This window comes from Polyodon spathula, chromosome 18 (assembly GCF_017654505.1).
Source record: "Polyodon spathula isolate WHYD16114869_AA chromosome 18, ASM1765450v1, whole genome shotgun sequence".
Lineage (NCBI taxonomy): Eukaryota > Metazoa > Chordata > Actinopteri > Acipenseriformes > Polyodontidae > Polyodon > Polyodon spathula.
Genome location: NC_054551.1, coordinates 22,353,119 through 22,375,650, shown reverse-complemented (window position 1 = coordinate 22,375,650; position 22,532 = coordinate 22,353,119). Strand labels below are relative to the sequence as shown.

At 39.2% G+C, this 22,532-nt stretch overlaps 1 protein-coding gene across 1 annotated transcript in view; it reads right to left on the bottom strand.

The window, feature by feature from the left end:
• LOC121331047 (ras-related protein Rab-3B-like) overlaps positions 1–22,463 on the bottom strand; it is a 33,969-nt gene extending 11,506 nt beyond the window's left edge. Inside the window, exons 1-3 of the mRNA XM_041278171.1 lie at positions 22,181–22,463; positions 20,952–21,176; positions 958–1,076 (exon numbers count right to left, since the gene is read on the bottom strand). Of these exons, the coding sequence (XP_041134105.1) occupies positions 958–1,076; positions 20,952–21,176 (344 nt within the window). The 5' untranslated portion in view covers positions 22,181–22,463. The remainder of the gene's footprint in view (positions 1–957; positions 1,077–20,951; positions 21,177–22,180) is intronic.
• Between the last annotated feature and the right edge of the window lie 69 nt (positions 22,464–22,532).

The following is a 22,532-nucleotide window of genomic DNA, read 5'->3' as shown; positions in this document are numbered from 1 at the left end:
TCGAGCTAAGAGACTGGGAGTCATTGTGACATAGTGGTTAGATCTGAGGAACTGGGAAGCAGTGAGGCTTAATGATTAGAGCTAAGGAACTGGGAGTAGATGTAGCGTAATGGTTAGAGCTGAGGGACTGAGATGCAGTGTGACCTAGTGGTTACAGCTGAGGAACTGGGAGGCAGTGTGACCTTGTGGATATAGCTGAGAGACCAGCCTGGTGGAGAGAGCTAAGGGACTGAAGTGATTGGCTAAGTCCCCCCACCTTTTGAAGCTTTCTGTCCACTCTGTAATGCTGTAAACTAACAGCTACCCTCCCCTGCCTACTGGGGTTATGTTATGAATGCCATATGGAAGCTCATTTTTAGCTCAGGGAAACAAAAACAGAATTGTATCAAATATGTGTGTACACTGATATCATTTTACAAGAAATTCCTGGTAATATTTTCAAATTTGGCTTCTGAGGCGATAGCCTCACATATGGAGAGGTGATTTTCCTACCAATCTGAAATATCCATTATTTTTTTAGGCTCAGCTCAGCGCTATCACCCCTGTGCTGACTCAGCAGCGGCGAAGAAGAACACCGCTTCATTTCACTCTGCAGACCCGCAATGCAGCCAACCCAGAGCTACAGCGTCAAAGGACAACGCAGTGATGGGCAGCTTACAGGCAAGCCCGTGGGTGCCCAGCCAGTCTAAAGAGGTAGCTAGTGTGCAGTGAGCCTAAGCCCATCCCCCTACCCCCGCCCCTGCGGGCGGCGCTCGGCCAATTGTGCGCCGCTCCCTGGAAACTCCCGTCCACGGCATTGGAATAGCCTGGACTCCAACCAGCCGTATCCAGACTATAGGGCGCATCCTGTACTCCACGTGGAGCGCCTTTATCAAATGCACTACTCGGAAGCTCCATTGAAAGGTGATTTTGAACTGGACAGTGTGCACTGAACAGCTCTCTGCAAGCGCTACTCACCAGTCTTGCACAGCGTTGAAAGACTCCTCATTGCAGATGTCATACATGAGAATGAAGCCCATAGCGCCCCGGTAGTAGGCAGTGGTGATGGTCCTGTAGCGCTCCTGTCCAGCAGTGTCCTGTAGAGCAGAAAGAGAGAGGCGACACACACACACATAACTAGAAATACAAGCTAAATCCAAGGTATGCATGTGTACAAATGTGTGACATAGACATACATCCTCCATATACCCCCAGATTACAATTCTCTCAAGAATGTCTTTTGAAAGTTTAATTAGAAGTCAGCAAAATTCTAGTTACATGAGAATGTGACAGACAGACAGACAGACAGACAGACTGCCCCAGTTTACCTTCAAAGTGTGATACACTCAAAAGCTTGTTCTAAATTACCGTGTTGCATCACAATTGGACAAGTGGTTCTCTTCATGTACTGTATGTAAAACCACAACCTCAATATACCCCTAGATTATGATACATTCAAACTTGTGCTAAAGTTGCATCACATTTGGACAGATGGTTCTTCGATATTAAGCAAAATTCTAACAAGAATTTTAAAATTAAAATTAATTTCTCATTATCAGTTACAACATTATCAACATAAAAATGTAAAGATTTTCATCCAAATACCTTTTTTTGACTAAGTATTAAAATGATTAGATATTGTGTGAAAGATCAATAGTATTGCACCATTCTAAACTTCCAGTGATTAATTCATTGTCATATTGAAGCCTTACCCTTTGAATTTGCATGTCGTACATTTAATATCTCCCATATGCCTGGTTCTGTGTGTGACTTCAGTTAGTCTGTTAAGGGTGTAATATGCAGTACAAAAAAATGCCATGCACAACCTTTTTTTTTATCTTGAATCTGTGTGCTGTCACTTTTACCAAAAGCAGAAAGCAACAGCGAATGGAGTTAAGAGACAGAAATTAACTGTGTGTCTACTGCTGTGTAAAGCAGATAGCATCTGTATAAAGCACTCTGTGTGCATTAGATGAAATCCATTTTGAGGGAAGTGCCATTTCAATCTGATTGCCTTCAACAACTAGGATATATTCTATCAGTACAAACTGCAGGGTGGGGACCTTATTTAAACACGTATTCATAAACTATAACATGTAAGCAGCTTTTTACATTTGCAACAATTTCATATTCTCCTTATGAATTGTGGTTAAAATGTTAGTGTTAAATGTGAATATATAGTGTCTGTATACAACATTCTCCCTTTAATACAGATTATGATGATAATTCAGTTTGTTTAACATTCTTCAAAGGTTATTTATAGTCACTACTACTGCCCCACTCCCACACACACAAACATGGTTGCCACTATCTCACATGTCAGACAAATAAGCATGTTCCTGTTACTAGTTACATCAGTAAGAGGTTGTAAATGCTAATCTTTAAACTGCTGGAAGCAAACCAGAAATAAAAATAAAAAATAATTTTTATTTATTGTGTAAAAATGAGCTAGGAGACATTATTTAGGCAGCATTTCCCTAGAAGAAATTCTTAATGAGACAGTATCAAATAATACATTCTAACTATATTGTAGAGTGCACGGGGGAAGGCAGCAGCAGGGCTGCTAGGTGATATAATCATACACAGAGACATAACCCCGATATACGCTCCTTGTAAAGGAGCCAGCTTTCGTTCAGCGGTATAGGCGCTATGCTTTAGTGCGAGAGGTCCAGGGTTTGCGCCTGCCCTCTGCCTGTGTGTGGGTTGCCTCGCCCTGTGTGATGCGTTTGAGGATTTAATTGTTTAAATATATAATAAAATCATACTGCTGCATTGGTAAACAGCTTTATAATCTTTGAGCCTGTCCTTGTTAATTAAATGGCCTGCTGCCACTTGCTCAGAGGCACTTATATTTGGTATCTCCTAGATTCCCACAAAGTGCACCCTGGTTGCCATGGAGACCATTCTTTCCCCATGGCTGAGCAGGAATACATTCGTCAATGGGGCTATTTACATGATCACGTCAGTGGCAATGCATCATTGCATGATAAAAGGGTTATTGCATTTTATCTTTCTTTAAACGATCATGTCTCAATGTCATATCGTATTTGTTCAAATAACAAAACTTTAATATAATATATACACTGCAAAGCCACACTCGGCTAAATGTCGAATGCTATTCTTATCTCCAAAATTACATCTAAATACATTCTGCTTTTCTCATTAGATAAATAACTTACATTTTCTGAACACAGTTCAAGATCCTGTGCTGCTTTTATAATTCTGATTAGATCCTTATTTACAAAGTTTATTAACTAATATTTTCTTTCCAACCGCTGGGTCGGCCTCTGAAAAGATTCCTAAAATCAGGCTTTTAAAATGAGCACTAGGGGTGTTCAACCTCAGGAGGTGGGTCAACATGCTTTGACCTGGGCTGAGCGAGACAAAATTGTAAGTTGACGAAATATCAAAACAGCCACGTCTGCGTGAAGGTTTCACTTCTGGAAGGAACATTTCTGTTTATTCTGTTTAACCATATTTGTCGATTGAGACACACCATGAGCCAGATTGCAGCAGGGATGAAGATACATTTGCTCTAATCAACATTTGGGCTGACAGCATCTCTAACAAGTTGCTTCCAGGGCATTGATATGCACATTGTGTACTTGCGTCTGTCACCCAGGTCAACCCTGCTTCATCAAAAGCAGTGTGAAATCATGTAGATGACCTGCATGACACCAGATCCCAACCCGGGTAGGTTCTGACCCGAGTAGAGCATGCGAGTATGAAAGGGGCTTTAGTAACTGAAAAAATCTCCACACAAAAAAAAATTACAGATGTGACCTAAAGTACAGAAGCACGCCCCTAGTGGTCAATCTTCAAACCGCCTACCTTAATTAATTCAGCTTAATGGAGGTGTTTTCAGAAAGAGAGGGCACGTTGTTTTATTCCCCGCTGCAAAGAAACTGGTGAGGAGGAAGTACATGCACCAGTGACTGGATTAAAACAGTTTGGTGACATCAATATTGGGACTAATAGGCAGAGAAAACTTTGTGCTGCGGTGGCAGGCATGGCTGTAACAGACTTGCTGTGGTCAGAAAGAAAGACATTTTTTAGGATGCCAGTCACATTGCACATAGCAACTGGCAATTCCCAGCAGTGTGGCCACAGGCTTCACAAATCCATCACACAGTTTTCTCCATCGGGCTTTACATTCTCTCTAGTCTTTTCTATTTTTTTCTAAATAATACACACCAGTGCTGTTTCTATTATCTGGCCATCTCTATATTCTTGAACTGAGAGGTTATATAAAAGTGGATGTTTACAAACTTCTTCTATTAAAAAACTATTTAATTGTTTTTTGTGCAGATAATAACTTGCTAAATTAATTGAATAGTAAAGTTATACAAACATTCAGAGTTTTTATTTTATATATTTCTTATTATGCTAATCGATACTCTTTTTATGACTAATTGCTATGACATTAAACTCCAAGGTTAGATAATACAAATAGTCATCATTACAAACTCCTTCAAATTAAATTCAAATGTCTTTGCTTTTGGATTTGACTACTTAAATGGAAGGCAAAAGATCATAAATGAATGGGATTCGGTACGACTTCTATTATTTACCATTTCCTAAACAGTTTTAATTTGGTCTGCCCACACTCCACATTGACAGTCTCCATGGCGACGTCTATGTTGTTTTTAGTGAATCTCACCAGCTTTCTACCCAGGTGAGTCCGGTGGCTCAGACCTGTTGACTTTAACAACAGTTCGGTGACCACAGGTGAGCAAACAGTGGATAAAACAATGCACCCAGAGCCAGTGGTTGCATTTTTTCTGGAATAGTTTTATCTCGATAAATTAATTAACCTGTACACATTTGCTAGTGCTTTAGTTGGTAACTTATTTAAAAGTGAGGCTCAGAATCCCATTTTCATACACCTCATTACAACCTTTCTCATGTTCAGTCCAGTTTATCCTGCCACCACAACATACATTCACTTCCCGTGTAGCGGAGAATTTAGTCCCCCTTGGAGCCAACACTAATCTAGTCCTGGGTTCAGATGAGGTCCAAATACCAACTGCTCAGGAAGTAACATATTGTAAAGTGTGGTGGCAGGATTGATTCCCTTCAGATAAGACAAAGTGTCTTGAAAACAAATCAACCATTAGCAAGACGGAAAGAGAAGCTGTGCTAGTGACATTTGGGGATGTTTATGATATGCGTTAACCGACTATCTTATTTATTTACCATGCTACATTAAGCTTTGACAATGGTGCACTGCAGTAAACGTTTCCATGGACTATCATTACTGCCTTGCCTTTTCCTTATTGAAAAGGGAGAAGCTGGGCGTGTCTGCATAGGACAATCTGAACAGGACCCACTCAATACCTACTCACTGAAACAGGTGCTCTTTTAAACAGAGTAGGCTGGGACAGGTTATATTGCTATAGCAAGGCAATCAATAATGAATACAATATTATCATTTCTTTATTTGCATTAGTGCAGTGTTGCTACAGTTTTTTGTATATAGTATGTGCATGCAGGCGTTTTGTTAAGTATATTCCATCTGTTTATTTGCTTCACAGTCATATTATTAAATAAAGCAAATAATAATAATAGTTTTTGTTTTTTATTGTAAGACCAAGTTTTTGTACAGTAATTCAAAGTAACATTACAGTTAAAATGTAAGTCTGTAGTTAATGCATACCCCATAAGTTAGCATTAAAGTATGTACAGTATTTATTGAAAGCACTCAGGACTTCAATATAATGTTGCATTTTACTCACCCAAAATACATTTCTAAATGCATAATTTAAATTGGAGAGTAAATTACCCAAAACCTTACCAGGAGTGCTGGATAGCATTGCTAATGATGCTATAAGTAAAAAAAAATAGGTTTAAAAACCCTTTTGTTAGTACTCTTTTAAGACCCCTTGCACCTCAGGGTTACCAGTGTGATTGTGTGATTACTGTGCACCTCCAGGATCTCAGAGATTGTCCAGCTGTAAAAACCAGGGGAAAAACTGTGTACCTCCAGGGTAGAAAAGCTTTCAAAGAAAATAAAAACCTTGGCAATGGCTGTGTGAGCTGCGCTTATAGAAGGACGGCCCCGTGGCTTGGATAAGCTGGCTGGCAGCTGTTTCGTTATTCAGCGATGGAAATGTGTTTCAAGGGCTCTGTGCAGCATTGCCACATCAGGCATGAGAGCTTGGGCCCCACTGCGTTCTGTCTAAAGCTAGTTTGGCGTCCCACTGCGTTCTGTCTGAAGCTAGCTTGGGCCCCACTGCGTTCTGTCTGAAGCTAGCTTGGGCCCCACTGCATTCTGTCTGAAGCTAGCTTGTCTGAAGCTAGCTTGGGCCCACTGCATTCTGTCTGAAGCTAGCTTGGGGTCCCACTGCCCCACTGCGTTCTGTCTGAAGCTAGCTTGGGCCCCACTGCGTTCTGTCTGAAGCTAGCTTGGGCCCCACTGCGTTCTGTCTGAAGCTAGCTTGGGCCCCACTGCGTTCTGTCTGAAGCTAGCTTGGGGTCCCACTGCGTTCTGTCTGAAGCTAGCTTGGGCCCCACTGCGTTCTGTCTGAAGCTAGCTTGGGGTCCCACTGCATTCTGTCTGAAGCCCACTGCGTTCTGTCTGAAGCTAGCTTGGGCCCCACTGCGTTCTGTCTGAAGCTAGCTTGGGCCCCACTGCGTTCTGTCTGAAGCCCCCACTGCGTTCTGCGTTCTGTCTGAAGCTAGCTTGGGTCCCACTTGCGTTCTGTCTGAAGCTAGCTTGGGTCCCATTGCGTTCTGTCTGAAGCTAGCTTGCCCACTGCGTTCTGTCTGAAGCTAGCTTGGGCCCCACTGCGTTCTGTCTGAAGCTAGCTTGGGCCCCACTGCGTTCTGTCTGAAGCTAGCTTGGGCCCCACTGCGTTCTGTCTGAAGCTAGCTTGGGCCCCACTGCGTTCTGTCTGAAGCTAGCTTGGGCCCCACTGCGTTCTGTCTGAAGCTGCTTGGGCCCCACTGCGTGTCTGAAGCTAGCTTGGGCCCCACTGCTGCGCGTTCTGTCTGAAGCTTCTGTCTGAAGCTAGCTTGGGCCCCACTGCGTTCTGTCTGAAGCTAGCTTGGGGTCCCACTGCATTCTGTCTGAAGCTAGCTTGGCGTCCCATTGCGTTCTGTCTGAAGCTAGCTTGGGCCCCACTGCGTTCTGTCTGAAGCTAGCTTGGGCCCCACTGCGTTCTGTCTGAAGCTAGCTTGGGCCCCACTGGTCGATGATCACCCGGGGCCACTGCTGAACAGTGTCATAAATATGGATGGAGAATGTGTTTGATCTGTAACCATTAATACATGATCCTGGGGGATTAAAGCAGACACATATACTGTATAGGCAGATGCATGCATGTGTGCGCGTATCGCATCGTTACAGCTATGTATACTATAGTATATCATTATAAATGATGTCCACGGATCTCTTGCAGTTTTCTCTTTGATCAGGCTGAATGAGAGGCCTCTCTGTGAAATAGGCTAAGGGGGTGACTTATAATCACAAATCATATGCTCTGTCACACTCTTGCTCCAATCAAAGCAATTTTTCAAATTTTCATTACAACATCCTCACCCTTTACAAGCTCCTACCATATATTTAATGGCAAAGTTCCACTACAGTTATGAATGTTTGGTACCAAGGGGCAATTTGAGTGCAAGGGCAGCTACAATGGGATGTGGCTGCCAGTGATAGAATGTGTAGTGACTTGGCATCTCAGCCCGTTGAATTGAATGGAAATGTAAGATCTTGTAATACAATGGGTAACCATTGCAGGTTTGTGGTACCATGTCAGTACTAGACAGGACAAAACAAATCAGGACCAAAACCATTGCCATTGCTGGTAATGCTACGGTCTGCTTCAAACACTTCAAAATAGAGCTACAGTACTTTACTTAAACTATAGTTTTGTTACATTATTTAATACATGCACTCAAAATAAAGATATATAAACTGGAAATACCAGTTTTTAATGTACATTCCATTCTCACAATTACAGAATTGTGTGCCAAGTGCATATAGTAAATATGAGTTAATGTTAACTACTGTGTAACCACATAAAGTTAACACACCTGTATTTTGAAGTGTCAGATAACAGTAATACGGTATATTTTGAAGGCAATGGAACATTTGTGGACAAGAATAAAATGTTAACGCCGTACTACGACTCAGAACAATACTATATAGTGTTTCTTGCAATTTTAATAAGATTACAATTGTACAACACAAACATTTTGAAAATGTTTTTATAGTGCCTCTTATACTGGCTTACCAATATCATTTTCCAAAGAAGTAAAACTAAAATTGACATTCAGAAATGGAAGAGTTCTAACCTTAAAGGGTATATAAAGACTTGTTTTATTTTATTGTGTTACAGGTTCCCATGTGTTGCTGCAACTGTTTACGTAAGGTGTGTGTATTGTTTTATTTTTATTTTTTTATTTTTTTTTTACATTTTGACTGCTTTTTTAAACTTTCCCATCTTTCCATCAGAACATTTCCCATCATCCTCCTGCTCATATATGTAACTGAGATGGATTTACCAGTTAGCAGGAGGATGATGGGAAATGTAGTTCTGAGAAATACATGCACGGCCATCTTGGAGCTATAATAGAAACAGCCAGAGAGCACTGCAATTTAAAAGTGAACAAAAGTGGTCAACATTTTTTCAAAAATTACAATTAAAGCAACATACATACCTTACTTAAACAGCTGTAGCAACACATGGGAACATAAAATAAAAAGATCCTTATATACCCTTAAAGTAAACTGGAATACCAGCGGCTTATCAACAGTCCCAAATACTCATTGCAAGTGAGTGATTTCAACTTCACGTTTTTGTCTTTTTTCAATTGGAAACCCGGACTTATTGGTGACGTGTTTTGGGCAATTCCCAGGAAGGCTCAATTGACCATTTTGATGCTGGGAACCAACGCAGTGCAATAAGCTGTGCAGCCAATTTGCTATGCATGTTCTTCACGCATTACAGTTAAATATCATAAGTAATTAATATTTTTTCAATGCATAAAAACACCTAGTACTCAGCGTGGCTGCTATCATTGTCTTTCTTTCAATTCTGTTGAAGATATTTTGATTGTTTGTTTGCACACATGACAACTGTAGTATATCAGTGTTGCCAGGGAACAGGTTAATTGTTACACTCTCTGGTGTAGCAGCTGTACTAAGAGACAGGACATGTTGGAGAGCTCTATTCCAGGCCACAGGGGAACTTTTCACTTCTGGGTTTCCAAATGTCTCCAGGATGTGATGACTGACATAGAAAAATGACAATGTGATCCAAACAACAAGAAAAATACATTAGGTAAGATAGCTGTGACATTTCATAACTATATGAAGTTGCTTTTCAACACTGCACCCATTTCCAACAGTTTGTTTTATAATTTGACCACCAAATGACCAACTACATGCCCTTGTCTAGTTAACATTTTACATGTCATTCATCAGTTTTTTCTGGAATGAAACACAAATTTCTAAAAGTAAAATTACTCCAAGGTTTCCAAGAACCCTCGATAAACTGCATAGGTTTACAAAACCTAACGTGAAGCTAGCCATCATCTCTAGAAAGCTAATTGTGAGTGACTTTGCAAGCCTGCCACAATCACCTCTTAACCTTGATAAGTAGCACTGAAGTAAACGTTTCTAATCTCTTATAATATGTGACTCATAAGATAACATGACACACTGCCGCACTGTTGAGTCCTGCAGAATATTCCTAACTAGCACCACATGTTTAGGATCAGTCTGGTTCAGCCAAATACTAGGGCGTCTGAATTTCAATCTCCTCTACCCTCAGTACCTGCAATGACACCAATTGACCTTGAACTTTTATTTGGATTCAGAATGCATCCAAGAATTGAAATGTTGTTGGATTCAGTGCAGGTCCAGGAAAGCAGCAGCAGTATTGAATCAACCCTTCTTGAACGTTCTTTTTAATAAACAAATGCCTGTTTTTATACACTTCCAGAGATCACGAGAACCTCAATCACAACATTAAAGTGGTTGTAGCTGACAAAACAATCCCCAAAACCTTACTTTCATTCGCTACCAGATACTGCACTGGATAAAAGAAAGTTCTCGGTTTGCTTGCCCGATTTTCAGGAAGCCCAGTATTGCTTCACTTCCTACAGGTAGGCCATTTCACCCTCGCAGTGTCTTCAGCTGGTTGGTTAATGACATGAAAAGAAGACTTTGAACGGGTGAGGACAATTTCACTCTCTGTGGGATTACCATGGAAGTGCAAACAGATATTTTTGTACCTAGTGAACCATCCCATATAAAAGTAAATTATCATTGTAATTTTGCAGGTTTCCCATGGATATCTACTGTGTATTTACCATAATTTACTATGGTTTGCCATGTTGTTTAAATGTGCTTTACCATACCTCCCTGGGCTTTACAATGCTTACCTATGCTTTACTTACACTTTGTTATGCTTTTACAGTGGTAAACTTTTATAAGGGATCAGATGCTGCACCTTGCTTTAAATTTAAATATTTATTTGCACAGTTGGGACCTTGTGACGGGGTGCCTGCCCCTTTTATTATTTATGTATAATAATTATTTTCATTGTGTTCTCATTATTATCAAAGTATTAGTATGGTTTGAATGTATTTTGTGTTTAATTAAAAGCACGTTGTTCTGTTTGCTTTGTTCCTCTCCCGTCTCACTCTCTCGCTCCAAAACACTCCACCCTGAAACAGGGAAAACTGTAGGATTTTATAAAGGTGACCATCTCCTGACTAGTGACAAATTAATCAGTTAATTAACTCGGGAGATGCCCACCTTCTACACACGGTTTTGTTGGGATGGAGCTTCCCCATCTCTGCTGCCAGTCATTAAACAAACAAACAGAAGGGTGTTTTTTTTTTTAAATAAATACAAATCATACTAACACAATGATAACAATGATAACACAATGAAAAGAATAATCATACACAAATAATACAAGGGGCAGGCACCCCGTCACAAACCTATATAGCTAACGGAAGTGCACAAAAAAACGATTTATGGAATTATTTTGTTAGCTATAACCATTTTTAAAAAAGTATCCCTCTGAAGCATTGACAAACTTGACATTAATATGGGTTTCACCAAAATTGCAAAAACTAAAGACAACCTCCTGTGATTTTAATCTCCTATACAGTAGGTTTTTTTCTTCAATGCATTAAAGCAGACCACCACATAATTCATCACAGCTGACAGTTTCATCCGAGTGGCCCAGAGCTGAATGACAAGGTGATGATGTCAGGATTGATGTGCACTCTCTCTATCTCGCTTGTAGAGCTGTGAGGGGCATGACTAGCATAGACCCTTGTGTCTCATCTGTTAATATTAATTATTACCTAAATGCATGATGCTTCTGGAAAAGAGGAATGACATCATTGATGTCATTTAATCATCGAATGACAGTAGTTCAAACATTCCTTTGTCATTTAAACACATTTTATTAGCTCAAGCAGCTGGCACTGCAATTGTTGCATGGTTTGTAACAGGCATGAGACATGTTGGGTTGGGATTTAAGAAAAATGTGTTGAGATGGCTGCTGTTTGCTACACTACAAAATGTCTAGAAGTCCTCCAGAAATGCAAACATCAATCTTTTTGGCTTTCCCCTAGACTGTTATGGGGAAAGGTTCTGTGGGGAAAAACACAAATGGTAATGCAACAAGCTGTTAATGGGTTTATAATTTACAATAAGTAATTTTTTTTTTTAATATATAAAATTCAAAGAATAAGCAAAATAATAAACATCCTCCAGCCCGGAACTCAGAAATGTTTAATCAGTGCTGCATATTCAACTACTGGGCAATCTTTTTATTCAGTGTTTCATGTTTTTTCATTTAAATTTGCATACCCACGTAAAAATATTTTTCTAAAAAAACCATTGCTTAAATCTTACTTTTACTCTATGAAACCAACAGTGAACCAGGATTTGGATTTTAAATACTTACAGTGCTTCTAATCGCCATCTGTGAAACCTTAGGAAGCATATTTCATACTTCATTTATTCCTATTATTTGTTCTTCCTGATTTAAATTCCATCATTATTTTGCAGGTTCATATCTCATTAATTGATGTCTAGTTTCACAGACCCTGATATTGAACTAATATTGGACTACCCAATGTTGCTGTAGGTAAGGTAGTCCAGGATTAGTGCTAATCAGAGTCTGTAAAACCAGCCTCATGTGTGAAGCCATTGGAAGAGATTACCACTGTGGTACCTGCAGTATGCTTTTACCAAAAGAGCATACCAACCTTAGTGCAGAACTATTGTATTGTAGTGCCACTGCATTATCAGTGAAGATAATTTGGTAAGGGCTACAGTATAATCATGGGCTGCATATAGTGTGCAAAGAATGAGTGATGCATTTGAGAGATGACAATATGTAGCCTGGCTTTATCCCGTTCTTTTCCCACAGAACCAATGGGAAACCCAGGTTGCTGTATAGCTAAGTTTCAAATGCAAGGCTACTGAAAAGATCTGGAGACTAGTGTAATAAGGTGTAGGCTGTGCACAAGCTGGTGACTGTACACACAGGTGGTGAAAGGGTTAACCACTATGGAAAAGTGCCGGGCTCTGAAGAATTACTCAATATTGATTCTTTACAATGGTTATCTTTTATATGGCTCTCTAACAAGTTGGGGTAACACTTCATTTTAATTGGACACTATGTAGAATTCATAAAATCTTCATAAACACTGTATAACTATGTGTATAATCCTTCAAGATCATATTAAAAACAACATAAGATGCACATAAATATTCATAACATGTTGCTATAACATTTATTACTATAGTTCTGCAATAATTGTGTATTAAAGGCTACCAGAACCAACGGCATTGAATTTTTAATTCCAGTACTTTTGGTATAGTTTATTCACTTTGTGCCCACAGGGCCAGCACAGGTACGTGTCAATAGTGCAACACTAATACAAAGAGAGACCTAAGTAGACCATACTCAATAATAAACAATATAACAATTATTATACATCCAAGCAATATCAATAAAAAAACACACATATATACATGCATATATATGCAATACACACAAATATTAAAAGATAAATAAATTTCAATTTCATTACAACTAAAACAAGTTCACCTCAAACACAGATGACGTGAACAGCAGTTTTAAACCTGGAGAGGCTTGGCAATGACACAATGGAATTCCGGGGGGAATTCCATAACCCCAAGGCTGTACCACGGAAAGAATAACGACACAACTGAAGAGATAAGGACTGATGGGAAGGGCAGCTCTGTGGAGGCCTCTCAGCCCAGGTCTATTACGAGCACAGACCAACATAGAGGTAGAACAGTGAATGCAGAACCTTCTAGAAATGAAGAAGAATGGAATAGGACCTTCTGCCACTTAATGGCTTAAGAGAAGAGCGACTAAGAAGATTATCATGAGTAGAATACAATCCTGCAAACACATTTTTGCACAGACTCAAGCTTCTTCGTATTGTATTTTTGAAATGGGTCCCAGACAAAACAATGGTACTCTAAAGTAGGTCTCACCAAACTCTTGTAAAGATGTCAAATAACATTTGGAGGGGCCTCTCTAAAGGAATAAAAAATAACCCCCTAATTTTTTCTCGTTTTACATGCATATATCTGTAACCTGGTCTCTCCCATTAAAAACAGGGTATCCCAAAAGAAACACCAACCTGGGTCTGACTCCCAGATGAATCACTGTGCATTGAGCAAAGTGTGGCTACCATGACAACCAGTTCTCAGGCCCGGTGAGTGCCTTGCCAGCAACACAGTACCTACATGGAGGATTACTGGTGGTGTAAAGCTGTGCAATGAAACAAGAGCTCTGATACAGTATTTGCTAAAAATAATAATCATAATCTGATTATATCTAGGCTCCGAGCCAGGCCTGCATCCCTTTTTCCAAAGGGGCAAAGCACAGGAAGGACACCTCTTAGCTCGACTTGTAATCACAGCTGTCCTGGTAACCTAGGCTACTCCAGCTGAAATGGTCCCTCCCATTTTATTTCACATTGGCCTAAATGAGTGAATGCTGTCGCTTCAACTCACAATGTAACAGGGTTTTTTTTGCTTGTTTTTTTAACGCTTTATTTTAACTAGATTAACTAACAATCAAATGAATCGTTAACAAGTCTGTATTATGTTAATTAGTTTTAGTTTGAAGCGTTTTGATTCACAGTAGGAGTTTTTTTTAAATTTTATTTTAGAATGTCTTACAACACGTTGAACTTGTCTTAACTAACATTCTGGTATAAGGATTCATGTTCATTAAAATGTAAATGTCGATAAGAAATATTTATGGAATTTAAAGAGATGTGGAATCAGTAATGGAACAAACGGGATATTCAATAACAATTCAACACACCTACAATATATTCTAGTGTAATATAAAATCTGCTCAATCAGTATGCATTTAAAATTATCCCAGTGTGCTTCAACCTAAAATTATAGACACTTATTGACAATTTATCTGTTTTTTAATTTACTATCAATTATAACATATGAATTAAGACCATCTATCTATTACACTGGTTGTTTATTAACTTGTAAAGTGAACTGCAATAAATGGGTAATTGCAAACAGAAACGTATTTGTGCCAGGCAAAATAAAGTTTCCATTTTTTGTTTTCATCATTTCATCTCTGTTCTATTGTTCCTATACTGAGATGCTGCTGTCTGGACTGGAAGTGACCATCCAGAGACTCATTTTCTCCTGTTATGGCGGAAAATTACAAAGAACCATTTGACATACTGAAATGGGAAAAGGTCAACTGTAAAAATAAATTCAAAGGCAAGAAATATGTTTTGTTTAACAATGGTTGGTAAACTTATAAAAGTTGCATTTGTCTTGGGTGGATCTCTCCTTAATGAAACATGAAAAGGAACCCTTCCCCGGTTTACTTTAGAAGCCTGGTACAGTTACTTAGACCTCTTTGTTTCACTGCTGCATTGAAGGAGGAGCTGGTTCTGCTTCTCTAAAACAGATATGGGAGATCACCCCTTATAAAAGTTCCCCATAGTAAAAGCATAGCAACGTGTAATAAAGCAAAGTGAAAGCATGGTAAAGCATAGGTAAGCATTGTAAAGAATAGCAAGGTATGGTAAAGCATATTAATAAGCATGGCAAATCATGGTAAAAAACGATGACAAATGCCTAGTGTAACCATGGAAAAAGCATGGGAAAACTGAAAAAAATACCATGCAAAAATACTGTGGCAAACTTTTATAAGGGACAGGACACATCATGTAAACACATATAATCTGATCTATTATTTGTTCTCTAATCTGGTGGCAAGTCAAGAAGATACTATACATCTGTGTTTTCTGTCTTTCTCAACCAAGATGCCTTGATGAAGAACTGTTAAGAGATCAAAAAAAATAAGCTTCTGCTTCTGTGCCCTTTTATTTTATAAAGGACTAAAAAAAAAAATTTTTTTTTGTACTTCCTATGAGCATGAGCGACCTTACAAATGTTGTGTAAGTTACTGAAATCCTCCCTGAAGTTATATTAAAGAGCGATTTGCTGTGGTTCTTAAATATCAAATCTGCCATGCACATGCGCAGTAGCAGCCAGCCGTCAGCCAGGACTGGCAATGAATGGTTAGCTTAAAAATGTCTGGATGGAGCACCGCTGGTTAGCGAACACGGTGATCAGACGAGCAGCGTGCATGTGCCAAGACAACAAAAGCTATAAATATGAGCAGCACTGCATCGTCTCTTCTCAGTCTTGCATAGCGTGTTACTTTGCGGAAAAACAGAAAATGTTTAAGATGTTTAAATATTAAAATAAAATTTGCAAGTCTAACTTCATATAACTTTAATGTTTATGAATAATCATTTGTTCAACTTCGTTCTTTTCAGTTTTGCCTTTAACCATGTTAGCGATTGAAAAAGACAAGATGGCTGACATTCCTGCCTTTAATAACAAAGTAATCGAAAAATTTGCCACGACAAGACATCGCAGAGCAAAATTTTTGTATGGCTTCCAATAAGAAACAAAAAGAGATGGTGGTGTATGGTTTTTCTTTGCCACAGGAGGTTGTCCCAAAAATCGTATATATTAGGAACTATCATTATTATGTTATTTTTTTTATTTTGTTTTAATAAATAGCAATAAAATGTGTACAGTTTTTATATTAAATCAATTCAGGGATTGTTTTACTTGGCAGATCTTTACTTTCATTTTCGACAGACTAAGCATCAACGAGGATTAATTTCAAACCCTGTTCATGGCCTCTTCGCAACCATCTTTTTAGAGAAATAAAACGCAGATCAGTACTGGCATAAAATAAATACTTTCTGTATTTCTCTACATTACTGTTAAAATAAAAGACCTCTGCTCGTGTATCTTTAGAGAAAATAAAACGCAGATGTAACTGCGTTAAATAAATTACTGTTATTTCTGGACATCCCACTGTCACCACACGTGTACCACTGCTCACACCACGTGTGAGGCGAGAGTGTATTAAATGGAATGTCCAGACAGTAATTTATGTGTACAGAAATAAAATAATTTATTTTTATTATCTATACACAACAAAATAATTAAATAACAAAAGAAAACAAAATGGTGTGAGGGAAGGAGTGCAGGGGTGAAATCCAAAACAAACCGTGATGACTCGTCTTTAATTGTCTTCGTGGCGAACCATACATAAACAAAAAAGACAAAAGAAATGTTAGTGTTTTTTGTTTTAAAAATCCCACTGCACCAAACCAGTCTCTCCCTCCACCCGTTACTCCTCCTATTTTACTTTCGGACCAACCCCGAACACAGTAGTACGTTCCCTTTAGTATGTAATGTCCCGCCTCTGTAGTCAGTGGAACACCAATCCCCAACTGACAAGTGTCCTTATCCTTCACTTGACTCCAGTGGCTGGAATTTACATACTCGTACTTCCGCCCCTCACCAAGGTGCCGCCCCTCAAAAGATGACTTTTGCCATGGTCACGAGATCTTGGTAAGGGAAGTCCCGAGTTGGTTTGATGCCATCTACTGTCGGGAGGCTGAATCACAGACCGAAATCCCTTTGACTCATCACAAACCCATTCTCAAATCAAAACAGCAATAGAAATCTGAAATTATTTCAGACATTTTAAAGTTGTTAGAAAACATGCACCGGTGGCAGTATTGTTCGAAGCACAGATCCGTCTTGAATTTCAACAGTGCACATCTGGATAGGAATGTAAGCAAAGACACATTCGAAAAGCATGTTGTTCCCGTCGTGTTATTCCACTGAAGTGGATCGCTTACCACGCTTGTGGTACAAATGGTTTTCTGGTTCACTCGTTACAGAAGTTAGAATGCATATTTCCCCTTTAAGATGCTGTAGTATTGCTTGTGAAAAGAAAATAGACTAGTCTTGGCTTGCATGTAACGTCTATTTATTCTCTGAACACAGGTCCCACACCTCCTAGCGCCCCTAGTGGAAATGCCTATCGAACACCTCCCACAAACCCCTCTAACAGTACCATATTCTACAGATGCCCTGGTATTGGTCCACCCTGATCTGCCTTTGCCAAACTTTTATTCGTATTATAGCACTGTGCTCTGTGTTCTATTTTTAGTTTGCAGTCAGCTGCTTGTCTGTGGCTGAATGCCTTCAAGTGCCTTAGGAGAGGTTGGACCAGCAGGTTATTACTGGCTATCATTCTTTCATTTGCTTCAGATATTATCGGCTTGAATCCTTCCTTTCTCTTATCACATGTGTAATTGGTTTCCACTGCCGTTAGGTTAAATCAGAAAATATTTGTAGTCCTTTATTTAAATCTTTTTTGTTCGCCGCGAAACCAATATTGTTTCATGTGCTTGAAACATTTCTGTGACGTCACCTTTTGATTGATTCATTCTATGAATCTTCTAACTAAAAGTGGAGATGTGGCTTTGAGCAGCAGTGGTGTGGGGCAGATATACTGTTGATTAAGGAATTCACAGTTCCTGCTACAAATCCACAGCTGAATTCAACAGAAAAGTGAACACCATTTTGCTACGCAACAATCATTTAATTTGTATTATAAATTTCAAACGCAAGAAAAGAGCTTGCGATTTCAGTTCAGCATTTAACAATTTAGGCCCGATATATCGTTTGGATTTCTTTCGTTTAACCATTGTTAATTAAGCTTACAGCCCTCACTTACATTTTGCCTGAGTAGGCCTACTTCTTGAAAGCCGAGCAGTGTGAGAGACAAACATTTTAACTGTTTGACCCAGGCTTGAATTGAGTGGTGTTCCCCTTGTTAAATGAAAAAAAACGTGTTCCCTTTGTTATAGGCAGTCATTTAATTGTATGAGGATGAGAATGACATTGTATCTGTCAAGATATATTAAATATTGCTCCCCTCTTAGGCTGAAATACTTAACCAACTGGTTTAGCACAGTCAAATCTCCTTTTTTCATAAAATTAACAGCAGTAACTGCTCATGTATTTGCCTTTCTACACTTGCAGGGCCAGGTGTCTGATTGATGCAATTCAAATGTGTCTATATTCATTTAATGGACAAACTTGAGAGGCAGTCAAAATACAATACAAGGCGACCTCACTCTACTCACACGGTGCTGTATTTCTGCAACACTTAACAAAATGTCAAGTAGGAAGAGAAAAATGTATACAAGGAATAGACTGTAAAGACCTCAGAAGCATTTTTGCTGTGCAAAAGAAAAAATCCAAAGGGAGTATTAATGAAAGCAAGAAGACATCCAACTAAAAAAACAGGTATGAAAATCAATCCTGTATTCATAGTTCTTCATTATTATTTGTAAACACAATTAACAATATAATAACGGTGCACCTGCTAATCTTTTTTGGACATTATTAGAACTGTAAAAGGATATCTTACATTAAACATGTCAACACCAATTTTAAGCATTGGTTTAAAACGTCCGTTAAATACACAAATCGATACTGCCAGGTCTGGGATACTACATTTAAATCTCTTAAGAACTTATTTAATTGAAAACAATAATTTCACAAAATCCACAGACAGCATACTAGCTGGATTGAGTTTAAATGGACACTGCCACTACCCCACAGTCAAATGCCTGATTATAATAAGTGCATGCACTTATCCCACAGATAAGGATTTGTGAAGCAGCCAGCTAGGCACACGCTCTGTTACAGAACCAGAGGCGCAACTAGCCACCTCCATCACACAAGGTGTAACATATTAGTACTTAACACATTACAGGAGCTTTATAGTTTACAAAATGTATTTCAAAATGTTTCAAAATATATTATATGACAAGTGGAATCGATTAATCACTGCCATTCATTAAGAGTGTCCAGCATTAAAATGACACAGTACAGTTTGGACAAACAAACGCCATAAAAAGTCTACTGACATTATAGCAGCCTCTTGCCGTGTTGAAAGACTGTTTACTACATGTTGTCATACTCTAGGCTTTTACTGTGACATACAGCAACTCATCACAGTGGGGGGACTTAAATCAGACATAATTTCGATCTTTTATTTAACATCATGTAATCAAAAGACTCTACAAAATTATATCGCAAAAGTCTAACTGAAGCTATAATAGTAGTACAGTATTTCATTTTAGATTTCGAAATGTCACATTTTTCAATTTTTGTTAGTTTTTCGTTTGGTATATGGAAAACTACAAAGAGGTATCTAATTCAATATGTTTATGTCACATTATTCAGCAGGTTTCATTTGACTTTGTGAAGCATAATTAGTTAATTCTGTAGGGAAATACAAAACTTTTGGACCGTCTCTTTATCGTGCTCGTGATAGCAAACGTTTATGTTATAAAAATCAATAATGTTTTTATTCGGTGGAAGCACCGGCGCTGATATAACACCTAAGCTAAAAAATAGTCATCCAATTGTCAAGAAACTGCATCTGTATGGATACCTCCACTCTTTATATGCTATTGTGGTTGTGTTAGGGATAATAACACCCTAAATGTCAGTATATGTGTGTGACAACTGATGCTGTGGTGATCCAGTGCAAACATGTTACATATGTACAAGATGTATAGGAAAGAGCATATCACACATTTTTTCCATTTTTACAGATTCATGGGTGATTGTCCTCAGTCGGGATGCCTAATGTCATGAGGGTCCTTTAGCCAAGACAGTTTGGCACCCCCTGTGCTATCTTTGCTCTGTTATATCTATTTCTACAGCTATATGATGGCGTGCAAGATCAAGACAAGCTGTGATTAGGTTGTGTTTGAGATACGGCTGGGAACATGAAGCACTCATTTAAAAACAAAAAGAATCCTGTGGCGAGCCACCTAGTTTAACCTAACTCCTGGTATTCTGTCTGTCATGCCCGATGGTATCAGATTGGAGCAGCAGAGAGTTAATGCGTTTCAGCACAAGGTTAAAGCTATTAATTTGATCACAAAAATGGTGGGGTTCTTGTGACCCTGATTCCCAAAGCATTATTTTAAAAAATGGGTGAATATTTTGTGTTATAAAATGGTTAAATCACTGGCATGCATGACAAAAGGGTCTTGTGATATCCAGGCTGAATTCAGGTTGAATGCAAACATGTAAGTTATCTTGAAATAAGCTTTTTGAATCTGTGACATATGTTAAATTCTAAGACATTTCAATTGAAGAACAACATCACGAGTAATTTATTTTTTATTAAATGTTGTTCTATTTCTGCAATGCCATGAGGCATCCTCCAATCCCAATGCCAAGCCAATCGCTTCCTTATACCCAGGAACTTAAGCTACCAGCCCCTGGATGACAAAGCCAATCCTGCAGGTGTCCGCTTTGAGCTAACCAGGCACCAGGCCAGTAGGGTTCTCTGTAGTGCAGCGAGGAGAATCAGTCCCTGGCGATTCGCCTCCCTAACACACAGGCACACCAGAACCAACACAAGTCAAGAAAGAAGAACTTCACTCCCGTGACTCTGTGACTCACCCTGCACTCTAGACGGACATGCCTTCATCGGGACAGCCAGCCGGGGACACCCAGATCATTCTTGTTTTGACAACATTATGAATCTTTTGAATGGCACACTCACCCAGATCTGCAGCTTGACCCTCTTGTCGTTGCGGTACACGGTCTTCACCTTGAAGTCAATGCCCACGGTGCTGACGAAGGAGTTGCTGAAGGAGTCGTCAGCGTAGCGGAACAGGAAGCTGGTCTTCCCCACGCTGCTGTTCCCAATGATCAGCAGCTTGAACATGTAGTCAAAGTTCTGATCCGACGTGTCCTTGTGGCCAAACCGCGAGTCCACTGTAGCCATCTGAGAACCAGGGGCGAGCACAACTTCAGAACCAATTTGGATCGAATAATGACACACAGTGGCAGGGAGGTTTGGGGGGGGGGGGGGGGGGGGGGAGCTTGCCTCCCTCCTACCCCTTTGGTGGAATGTCAGCAAACTAGGCAGCAATGTCTACTCTCATATTTTATTCAAATGACTTGGAATACATTGAAGTGTTGGTATGTTTTCTTCCCTAGTGATATACGTTATGAATTCTACCTGTCTGGTGGTGGCAAACCTGTATGTGTGATGTGATTAACCAGATGTGTCTTCTTGAAATCTCTCTTGTGATTAACTGTTAAAATAATAATCCCTTGCTGGTAAAAATGCATTCTTAGCGATAGCTGGAAGGCACTCCTAAGCGCGTGCCAGCTACCCAGCTACACAGTCTCGTGGCATTATTTGCTTATTATAAGCTACCCCCTACTGTCAGGTAATTAGATTTGAAAAACGATACTAAATTATCCCCTTTTTATTTTTATAGACGCCTAAGGTTATTATGACAACGCTCGTCCCCCGGCGAGTCGTTCAAAGTGGAGATGCAAAGCAGAAAACATGTTTTGCCAATTTGCATCGCTGCACTGTTAAACCCCCGTGACCACAAAGCTGCACGCTCATCTTCAAAAAATTTTCGGAGGACGTTGACAGTAAAAGGAAAATAAGACCTCTCAATGGAAAGAGTGTTCCAGGTCACGTTTTGAATGCACCGGTTTTTAAATAATGAACATTGTTTGCAAACACAAGAACATACACTATAGGGATAAACACACTAGAGATATCAATCTACATTCTGATCAGTGTGAAAAAAAAATATTTGCAAACATATTAATATCATTGTGAATAGTAATAACAATCGTAATACAATCAATTATTTTGGAAACTCTATGTGTAAAACAAGATCAATTTAAAAAAAAAAAGTGCAAATGCATTTTCCCCAGGTATAACTCCCTTTAAACATTTTTAAAATACATTTTAAAAATCCTGACCTTTGTTTGCGACGTTTTGACGTCAAAATCCTTTTGCAAACCAAGCAGAAGATCAAAGTAGCGCCCGGACCCGGACAGCAGCGGATGGGATGTGTACTGTTAAGCTAAAGGTCTTCTTGACAGTTACGTTGTTGTTTTTTCTTGTATTCGCACCATAAACAATATCCAGTGTCTGTTGCTCGCAGTTTAATACAATGAATTTGTCAGATGCGCTGTTTTTCACAAGGCTCCCTCTCGAGCTCAAAGCTTACGTTTACCAAACTGATGACATTAAGGTGGAGCCACAGCTGGGATTTCAAAATGTTTCACCTCCCCCTTTAAAACACACACAAACACATTCTCCAACGCATAT